General features: G+C 40.3%; 1 protein-coding gene across 1 annotated transcript in view; it reads left to right on the top strand.

The window, feature by feature from the left end:
- Positions 1-1,461: 1,461 nt before the first annotated feature.
- LOC115211635 overlaps positions 1,462-11,518 on the top strand; it is a 169,087-nt gene continuing 159,030 nt past the window's right edge. The window contains exon 1 of the mRNA XM_029780261.2: positions 1,462-1,731. Coding sequence (XP_029636121.1) covers positions 1,680-1,731 — 52 coding nt within the window. The 5' untranslated portion in view covers positions 1,462-1,679. The remainder of the gene's footprint in view (positions 1,732-11,518) is intronic.

Raw genomic sequence — 11,518 nt, 5'->3', positions numbered from 1 at the left:
AGCGTTAATATTTAGTCAGTTAAGTATGTATTCAAATTCTAATGAAATACAGTTATTTACATATCTCTGTCAAAGATAGCCCAGTCCTTCCTGTCTATACTCGGAAAGACTTTAACATAAGGTTAAGTATGTGTATTATTCATGTCGCGTTAACAGATACTTTTGCTTCTCACAATATAGAAACATTTCTTATGGTACCAGCAGACAAAATGGCAAAAGCGTTGCTCCGGTGGATAGCAAGGGAAATGCACAGGAACAGTCACAATGAGGTTCGCAGTTGCGGACAGCAATCTCTGCCCCGATAGCGGTGAGTAGGGATATGGTCCGGGGTCCAAGAACGATGGAGGTCTCAACTGTTAGTTTTTTTTCTCAACCTGATGAGCAGCAGAACCTGAATCGGTGACTGACAACACCAAGGTGCCGCTGGTGAAGGTGTCGCAACATGTAACATCCCTGATGAGGGGCCTACCGTCAAAGGAAGCGTCGAGGGTCGATTCCGCGCTGACCACCTGGTAAAATCATAAATGATTTTTACCCTTATAGGGTAAAGACCCCCTTCGGTCGTGAATGACCATGGGATTGCACCTAGAAAGTTACCCTCCTAGACACAAGTCCGGGCAAGGTTGTTTTTTTTATGGAAGACCAGCAGTCGCCCATGCATACCAGCCTCCCCTCTCCACGCCACCAGTGTTATCCAAGGGAAAGACAAAGGTCGATACAGCTTGGCACCAGTGACGTCGCAACTCATTTCTACAGCTGAGTGAACTGGAGCAACGTGAAATAAAGTGCCTTGCTCAAGAACACAACATGCAGCCCGGTCCGGGATTCGAGCTCACAACCTCACGATCGTAAGCTCGACGCTCTAACCACTGAGCCATGCGCCTTCACACACACACACACACACACACACACACACACACACATATATATATATATATATATATATATATATATTATATATATATATATAATATATATATATATATATATATATATGTGTGTGTGTGTGTGTGTGTACGCGCGCAGAGAGAGAGAGAGAGAGACAGACAGACAGAAGCTGATAGTTAATTAGAGAGATAAAGAGATACGTTTGTCTGAAATAAATCTACATGTCTAGAAAAAGCACAAGTAGTGAGGTCAAAAAGGAAGGTAAAGTAGAAATAGAGTTAGAAAAAGAGAAATTATACGAACTCCAACAGAAGTAAAAAAAAAAATATTAGTAGGGATTGAAGTTGCACTTAAAAATAAAGGCACGAGAAAATCTTTTTCAAATTGTTGAGAAGAGAAATACAGCAAAGAAAGAGATCCGAATAAAAAAAAAATTAACAGATTTTATAAAGCCTTACAGAGCAAGAAAATTATCGAGAGACAGAGAGTGAGAGAGAGAGAAAGAAAGAAAGAGCATGAAAGAAAGAGAGAGAGAGAGAATAAGAGAGAGTAAGTGAATATGCAGAGAGTGTTAGAGAGAGTGAAGAATGCTATCGTAGTCTCGCAAAACTATTTGAGTAGTAGTGGGAGATAAAGGTAGTGTTAAATGTGTATCCATGTTGATTTGTTGGAGGATAGAAAGAATGAAAACAGCGACAAAGGTGTCCTCAGTTGAATTGAAGCTGGCTATAAGAAGAAACTAGAGAGTGGTAGTCGACTAGTTCGAAGCAGTCGTCTTTTTTTGTTAGGACATGGCTGCGATAGTTATCTTACTGAATGCTTTTTGGATATATTCCTCCCTAGGTAAGTTCTCTTTAAACAATCGTAAACAACTCCATTTCATTCAGTATCTGTACAATCAAAACATTAATTTGCTATGTATCGAGTTAGTTTAATAAACTCTATTCATCAGTTGTTTAAGCCAAAAAGAATTTTCCCCTCCCTTCTTAACATATGACATTGACCCTAAATATTTTGCTTCGGTTGTCAACTTTCGTATTATTGTTACAATATTTCTGTTAAATTCAGATATGAATTCCTAATCGCTGGTTTCGTATGAAATCCTTGTGTTTTCCTGAGTTACATCAGAGCCTCAAATGTTTGATTATAAAAATGATTACAGTCACCACATTGTCAAGTTTACGTGTACAACTCCGCTGAATGTGGTGATCAGTAATGCGAAAAATAACCATGCTTCTTGGCAAGAACACATCTGTATTTTTATCTAATACAACCGTCTCGAAAAGTTCAGGCTCTTCGAATTGTAGTTTTGCATTCTTACCAATATTCTGTAATTCTTGTTCTGCCCTACATCAATTTTGACCACACGGACCTATGATCAAAATGGTCAAGCCATACTCACCTCGTCTTATTTTCAAATAATGTGTCCAAGACTTCATTTAGCCAATGTGTCTTTTATTGTGCAATTAGTAATTAGTTACCGTAAATCGTGAATTATTTTTCTCTCTTTATCTTGATGTAAAGACTGTCATTTCTAGTCACACACGTCACGTTCAGCGAGCAGTGTGTTCAAACCATCCCATAAACAGTTAATTGCGTCCTTGGACAAGGCACATCGCTATTTTTCCTTGTTTTTTCATTCAAAAAAATATATTGACTTATTATTTATTCTTTAAGTTAATGTCATTCGGTTAATAGTTTTCATTTCTGTTGTCCTCTTGTTCTAGAATTTTTAAAAAGTTTTATTTACATCTTACAAATCTAACTAGATTTGTGAGGAATTGGTAGGGAATTTTGTATGTAATGTGACAAGCGAATTCGAAGACAAATGACACAAAAAAGCATTATTGGTGTCGTTCTATAAAAGAATTCCTAGAATCGCTCACCTGCTAGAAATAGCAACCAAATCTCCCTCAGACAACACTGCAGATTTAAAAATAAACATTGGATAATGTTGTTCAGGGTACACTGTCTTAAAAAGAGGCGATGATCATGTCTGAATTGTTGCTCATGGGTCAGTTCAATCAAGGCAGACTTGGTGAGTAAACAGATAAATAGAACTAAGGATGGTCCGTTTCTGCACTTTATTAGAACTAAAAACTATTCAATACTCTGCATGGACTGTATGAACGAACTCGACATTTCTTTCTTTAGCATTGGAAATAAACCCGCATCTTCCCTTCTATATCAGATCAACCATGTGCGAATGCATGTTCAAATAATCGACGTCCTTCGGTTACAAGTCTGTTTTCTACATTGACTTTGTGTTCACTCATTACGATATACACACAATTGTGTCTCAAAACAAAAACGTGTTTCCCGTGAACATTATTTTTAGGTCTTTAAGCGAGGGATACAGTTTCTCAAAAACATTTTAACACAGACTATATTACCCACGTGAAACTGTGTAGCGACGGAGTGAATCAACCTACCATATATATATATATATATATTATATATATATATATATATATATATAGTATATATATATATATATATGGTGGAGTAAAGAATACGCAACAAAAGCCCTAACCATCGAGTGTACGTATTCTTTACCTTCGCCTATATATATGTAATATATATGTATGTATGTATATATATACCTTAAGCGGCCTCGGGCCAACAGGTTCGAGGATCTGACGATACGTCATAAAGCTAAACCCTTTATGGACAGGAAACTTAAGGTAATCCCGTAAACCGACCTTCCCCATTATATATATAAATATATATATATATATATATATATAGCTTATTAAAGATGCCTCCGTACGAAACAAGTGTACCGAGATTTTAATCCATTCTTGTTGCTTTTTTCCTATTTGTAATCACCCCACTTGTCGTATGGTTAACACCATATAGATTTCTGGTGCATCCTAGTTAAGGACCATATTCATGTGAATTCATTTGAATCTCAATTACTTAAACCGAATATATTCCCATACTGTCTGTATGTTTTTTCGGTCCTTAACTTCTCAGCAAGAATGGAAAAAATAAACATCGAATTTTCCCCTAAAGACATCCCTCCCATAGTAAAGATGTTTGGGAATTCTCTGATGTTTTTTCGGCTGACGAGTACGAGCCATCTGTATTTACTGCATTTTTTGTAGCTTATTAAAGATGTCCTCGTACGAAACAATTGTACCGAGATTTTAATCCATTCTTGTTGCTTTTTTCCTATATATATATATATATATATATATATCATCATCATCGTTTAACGTCTGTTCTCCATGCTAGCATGGGTTGGACGGTTCGACCGGGGATCTGGGAAGCCAGAAGGCTGCACCAAGCTCCAGTCTTATCTGGCAATGTTTCTACAGCTGGATGCCCTTCCTAACGCCAACCACTCTGTGAGTGTAGTGGGTGCTTTTTACGTACCACCTGCACAGGTGCCAGGCCACGGTCGAATTGGTGTATTTTACGTGCCACCGGCACGGAAGCCACTCGAGGCGGCGCTGGCATCAGCCACGATTCGGATAGTGCTTTTTACGTACCACCAGACCAGGGATCCTGGCTGGTTCAATTCGATTTCGATTTTGATTTCGCTTGCCCCAACATGTCTTCGCAAGCAAAGGGGGTTGGCATGGGTGCCTGTTGTCGGATGAGGTTCTATATCGACTTCGCTTGCCTCAACAGGTTTTTGTGTCCAAGGGAGGAGAGGCATGCATAAGTGGGCTGGGCTCACTTGTCCTGCCTGGTCTTCTCACGTACAGCATATTTCCAAAGGTCTCAGTCGCTGGTCATTTCCTCAGTGAGGCCTAAAGTTCGAAGGTCGTGCTTCACCACCTCGTCCCAGGTTTTCCTGGGTCTACCTCTTCCACGGGTTCCCTCAACTGCTAGGGATTGGCACTTTAGTAATGATACTAAATATTATTACCACAGGCCAGATTTCAGTCTAGTGGTCTTATGTTTGGCACAGTTGACATACGGTATGTATGAGAAGTGTCAATACCTTCCGTCAAGATACAAAGAAAGAGAGGGAGAGAGAGAGAGAAGGGAGGAAAAGGAGAGAAAAAAGAAGAAAAGAAATATATATATATTTCGTTTTGGGGATTTGGTTTGCAAGTTCGTGTATTCTGTTGTGTCTGGGGAGAGTCATTTTCTTTTTGTGCCTTATAATTTAACACTCACCGGTAAAATTTCCACTTCTTTTTTTTATTTTCCTAAAATTTTCGTTGCGTCTTGCAACCTTTTCAAAACTATTGTAAAGGTTACAAGATGCAACGAAAATTTTAGAAAAATAAAAGAGAAATAAGTGGAAATTTTACTGGTGAGTGTGTTAAATTATAAGGCACCAAAAGAGAATAACTCTCCCCAGACACAACAGTATATATATATATATATATATAAAACTGTAGTTGTGTGAGTGTCTGTCCCCTTCGATTTAGATTCTTAACTGCTCCCACATTTTGCAGTGCAGTTTAACCAAATTCGGGTATCTTATAGTCGTGATTCATATCGAGCCCGTCTGGGTATTAGCGCGCGTCTACGATGAGTCTACGATTTAAAAAATAATTTAACATCATTTTTTATTCCATTTTAATGCATATTTTTCGTGTGTCAATGGCGGCGGAGTTGGCGTCCACGCTCATGCCTGCACCTGTGTTGCTTCTCCCCCTTCTTCCCTCCCTCGTGAAGCTGTGGGGAAGGGAGTGTAAGGAAATCAACGTCGTAAAGCGTTGTCAAGGAGACCAGCGTTCTTTTAGAACAACGACTTCATGGCTTGAAGACACCAAAACAGAAAATGTCTACGATGAGTCAATGATTAAAAAAAAAATTTACCATGATTTTTTTTCCATTTTTAATGCATTTTTTTTGCTAATTTTTGGCTATAACTCTCTAAAAATGCTTATATAGTTATTTTCCTTACAAACCCGAGCAACGCCGGGCGATACTGCTAGTATATATATATAGCGTTAAAAAATCGGGCAAATATCCTTTGGGGATTTGGGTCGGACAATAAGATTTTAGACGCGAAGAATTTTAATCGGTGACATTCACCGAATTATGTATGTATCTCCCTCGCTCTCTCTCTCTCTCTCTCTCTCTACGCACACAGACATGCATACAACAGTGACAAGGACCCCGAGTTTCGGGTCAAGACACAAAACTTTGATAAGTAGGTACTTTGGTCAAACTAAACTATTCGTTTACTACATGTTGTACATCGATTGCACTATTTTTTTTGCTCGGGTGAAACACCTTAGTTTGACCGGTGCTCATTAACCCTTTAGCATTTAAACCGCCCATATCCGGCCAAAAGTATTCTGCCTGTTTTATGTTCAAACTGGCCAGATTTGGTCTCTCACACCAGCCCCACAATATCGTTTTAAAAATTAACAGCTACCTCATGAAAATCTCATAGCACCAAGATAATGCCTGATTAGTTCAAGGCAATGTGGATAAGAAAGGATTAATTTTGGCAGAATAATGCAAACACTAATGGGTTAAACTTTAGTGCTTTGGCACAAAGCTCTAGGTCTTTCAGTCGTTCTTGTTGCAGTTTTATTTAATTAAACATTATATGTGCACCGATTTGTCTTTCGTATGTAAAACCAAACGTAACAATACATCTCTCTCTTTCTCACACACACACACACACAGATAAAGTAGTGTGTGTGTGCCTGCGTGTGTGTCCTATTTTTTGAATGTATAGCTATTCTACTAATATGAATGCTGCACACGTATTTATGTACGCAAATGCCCTATAAATTGTAAACTTTTGGATACCAGATGTATGATTGCATACATTTCTGAAGTTATATTAAAAGTGTAAATCAAGGTGGTAGCTTGATTTGCTAGAAATAACAACCAAATCTCCCTCATATCGCATTCACCGTCTTTAACAAACGAAGAGAGAGACAGGTAAAATACCTCAAAAAGAAAGGATAGTCCCAACCTGAAAAGCCTTTCGTTATGGACCTGCTGGATTAGGCTTGACCTGAAGTTAAACAGTAAACATATCCAAGTACCGTTGATAACTTTTTCATTTATTATATCAACTTGTAAACAACTTTTGGAAAATGGTATTTGATGGGTAGTAGTGGCATTATTGGTTTTATAGGTTACTAATTTCAAGTTTTTTTTTTCTGTTTATATGTTTTGTATTATTTTCTAATTCTCAGACTATCTTCAGGTGCAAAATTCTACACATTCACATTTATAGATCTGTCCTTTTAACTATGGCATAAAGTCAGAATCTTTATTTCTTTTCTTTTGTGCTAATACTGTAAGCACAGTAGTTAATGAATGATAGTGAAATCTTATGTTAAAAATACAGGTTTTACTAAAAAATTCAGTCATAACTACCGAAGTATGTCTTGTTGGTATGATCGAATAGCCAAGAAGTTTGCATGGCCATCGTAAGATATAGCATTAGATCCTACTACAAGACTAAACGGGGAACTATCTATTACCATGAGCCGAACCAAACTTTCTGAGTTAAATAGATTTGAAGAACGGGAAAGCTGGTCGGATTGACTGTATTTGTTATTTAAATGGTTTAATCTTGTCATTAACGGAGTAGTTTCGTCGATTGATTGTCTAAATTAACTCGCCATCCATTTCCATGCATGAATGTACTTGTTTGAGTAAAATGTACTTATATATTCCACAATAGACCTATCAAAAGGTAATTAACAATTTGAAAGAGCCAAACAAACTTGCGAATAACTTATTCTAAATATAAACAAACACATTTGACGTTTCTTTTCATTTTTCATAAATACTATTATATATATATATATATATATATATATATATATATATAGTTTGTAGATAACACAAATCCGGACAAGGTGCACACTCTAAGATATAGAGCAGTTTATATTTTAATGGAGAAGGCCGGTTTATGAGATTACCCAGGGTTTCCTGTCCATAAAGGGTTTAGCTTTATGGCATATCGTCAGACCCCAAACCTGTTGACCTAAGATCTTGAAGAGGGCTATATAATATAATATATATATATATATATATCATCATCATCATCATCATCATCGTTTAACGTCCGCTTTCCATGCTAGCATGGGTTGGACGGTTCAACTGGGGTCTGGGAAGCCCGAAGGCTGCACCAGGCCAGTCAGATGTGGCAGTGTTTCTACAGCTGGATGCCCTTCCTAACGCCAACCACTCCGAGAGTGTAGTGGGTGATTTTATGTGCCACCGACACAGGTGCCAGACGAGGCTGGCAGACGGCCACGCTCGGATGGTGTTTTTTATGTGCCACCGACACAGGTGGCAGACGGCCACGCTCGGATGGTGTTTTTTATGTGCCACCGACACAGGTGCCAGACGAGGCTGGCAGACGGCCACGCTCGGATGGTGTTTTTTATGTGCCACCGACACAGGTGCCAGACGAGGCTGGCAGACGGCCACGCTCGGATGGTGTTTTCTTATGTGTCACCGACACAGGTGCTAGACGAGGCTGGCGGACGGCCACGCTCGGAAGGTGTTTGTTACGTGCCCTCAGCACGGAGGCCAGTCATTGCGGTACTGGCTACGGTCACGTTCGGATGGTTTTCTTATGTGCCACCGGCACTGGTACCACAAGGATACAAATTCCATTGATGTTCATCTATTTTGATTTGGTTCGATTTGATTTGATACGATTCGATTCGATTCTCACTTGCCTCAACAGGTCTTCACAAGTGTCACAAGAAGGAAGGTATGCACAGGTGGACTGACTACGTCCCAGGTAGGGGCCACGGATTATGGCTTCACTAGTCTTGCCGGTCTTCTCACGCACAGCATACTTCCATAGGTCTCGGTCTCTAGTCATTTCCATGGTGAGACCTAACGTCCGAAGGTCGTGCTTCACCACCTCGTCCCAGGTTTTCCTGGGTCTACCTCTTCCACGGGTTCCCTCAACTGCTAGGGATTGGCACTTTCTCACACACCTCTCTTCATCCATTCTCGCCACATGACCATACCAGCGCAATCGTCTCTCTTGCACACAACAACTGATGCTTCTTAGGTACAACATTTCTCTCAAGGTACTAACGCTCTGTCGAGTAAGTACACTGACATTACACATCCATCGGAGCATACTGGCTTCGTCCTCACGAGCTTACGCATGTCCTCAGCAGTCACGGCCCATGTTTCACTGCCATGTAGCATAGCTGTTCGTACACATGCATCATACAGTCTGCCTTTTACTCTGAGCGAGAGGCCTTTAGTCACCAGCAGAGGTAAGAGCTCCCTAAACTTTGCCCAGGCTATTCTTATTCTAGCAGTTACACTTTCAGCGCACCCACCCCCACTACTGACTTGGTCACCTAGATAGCGGAAACTATCAACTACTTCTAGTTTTTCCCCCCGGAAAGTGACAGAAGTTGTTTTCTGCAGATTTTCGGAGGTCAGTGCTCCAGAGCACCTGCCACATACAAAAACTATCTTCCCAGTTAGCCTACCTTTGACATTGCTGCACCTCTTATGTGTCCATAGCTTACACTGGGTACATCTTATAGAGTTTCTACCTACACCTTTTCTACAGATCGAACAGGGCCATCTTCCTGATGATATTTGTGGGTTTTCTACCTTTCTACTTATTAGTACTTTGGTTTTAGCTAGGTTGACTCTAAGGCCCCTCGATTCTAAACCCTCCTTCCACACCTGGAACTTCTCCTCCAGTTCTGATAGTGACTCAGCGATTAGAGCGAGGTCGTCAGCATAGAGGAGCTCCCAGGGGCAACCGGACTTGAATTCCTCCGTTATTGCCTGGAGGACTATGATAAATAGGAGGGGGCTGAGTACTGAACCCTGGTGGACCCCAACCTCTACTTTGAATTCTTCTGTGTACATGTTGCCAACTCTAACCTTACTTACGGCATCTCTGTACATGGCTTGCACAGCCCTCACCAGCCATTCATCTATCCCTAGTTTCCTCATTGACCACCAGATGAGGGATCGGGGGACCCTATCAAAGGCTTTCTCCATGTCAACAAAAGCCAGGTACAGGGGCTTATCCTTGGCTAGGTATTTCTCCTGCAGCTGCCTTACCAGGAATATAGCATCAGTGGTGCTTTTCCCTGGGACAAACCCAAACTGCATCTCATCTAAACTAACTCTCTCTCTAATTAGTTGGGCTAAGACCCTCTCCGTAACCTTCATTACCTGATCCAACAGCTTGATACCTCTGTAATTATTTGTATCCAGGGCATCACCTTTACCTTTGTAGCAGTTGACTAGTATGCTGCTACACCAGTCATTGGGTATGACTCCTTCGTGTATCACCTGGTTGACTATACGGGTGACTAGGTTATAGCCGACACTGCCAGATATTTTGAGCATCTCTGCAGTAATTCCTGATGGGCCTGGGGCTTTCCCTGTCTTCATGCTCCTAACTGCCTTAGCTACTACGGAACTATCAACTCGGATAGCTGGTCCCTCTGTTGGGTCAACATTTGGCAGACTCTCTTTATCCCATTCATTTTCTTTATATATATATATATATATATATATGGTAGATACTGGAAGGGCTGGTACTAAACTTTGGAATAAAGAGCTATACCAGACCACGATCAGGACGTCACTGTGCTGTTGCCACTATGCCAAATGCTTCATCGTGGGCAAGGATGATGTACTGCAATAGCTTGGGTTTCAAGGGCCCACAGCTGTTTAACTGTCTGCCGAAGTATCTGAGGAGCCTCCATGGGGTGGATGTAGATGTTTTCAAACATGAACTTGACCTCTGGGTCACCAAGATCCTGGATGAGCAAATATTTAGGCAGGAAACTCAAAAGAGGGCAGTAACACCGAACACCATCCTTCACCAAAAGCCACTGCCACAAAGGTGGAGAGTGGAAAGATGATCACAATGGCAGTGCTCCAGCATGGCAACAGTCATTGGACTGAAACATATAAAAGAATGTAATATATATATATGTGTGTAATATATATGTGTGTGTGTAATATATATATATATATGTGTGTGTGTGGTGTGTAATATATATATGTAATATATATCGAGCGTGATCGTTACCAACGTCACTTCACTGGCACCTGTGTCGGTGGCACATGTAAAAAGATTTGAGCGAGGTCATTGCCAGTACCGCCTGACTGGCCCCTGTGTAGGTGGCACATAAAAAGCACCCGCTACACTCTCGGAGTGGTTGGCATTAGGAAGGGCATCCAGCTGTAGGAACTCTGCCAGATCAAGACTGGAGCCTGGTGCAGCCATCTGGTTGCCAGCCCTCAGTCAAAACCGTCCAACCCATGCTAGCATGGAAAACGGACGTTAAATAATGATGCTATATATGTGTGTGTGTGTGTAACATATATATATGTGTGTGTGTGTGTGTGTGTGTGTGTGTGTAATATATATATGTGTGTGTGTGTGTGTGTGTGTAATATATATATATGTGTGTGTGTGTGTGTATATATATATATGTGTGTGTGTGTGTGTGTGTAATATATATATATGGTGTGTGTGTGTGTGTAATATATATATATATGTGTTGTGTGTGTGTGTGTGGTGTGTGTAATATATAATATATGTGTGTGTGTTGTGTGTGTGTGTGTTGTGTAATATATATATGTGTGTGTGTAATATATATGTGTGTGTGGTGTGTAATATATATATATATGTGTGTGTGTGTGTTGTAATATATATATATATGTGTGTGTGTGTGTA

Source organism: Octopus sinensis, linkage group LG5 (genome assembly GCF_006345805.1).
Source record: "Octopus sinensis linkage group LG5, ASM634580v1, whole genome shotgun sequence".
Taxonomy (NCBI): Eukaryota; Metazoa; Mollusca; class Cephalopoda; order Octopoda; family Octopodidae; genus Octopus; species Octopus sinensis.
The sequence above is the reverse complement of the archived record's forward strand: the minus strand, read 5'-3'. Positions and strand labels throughout refer to the sequence as shown.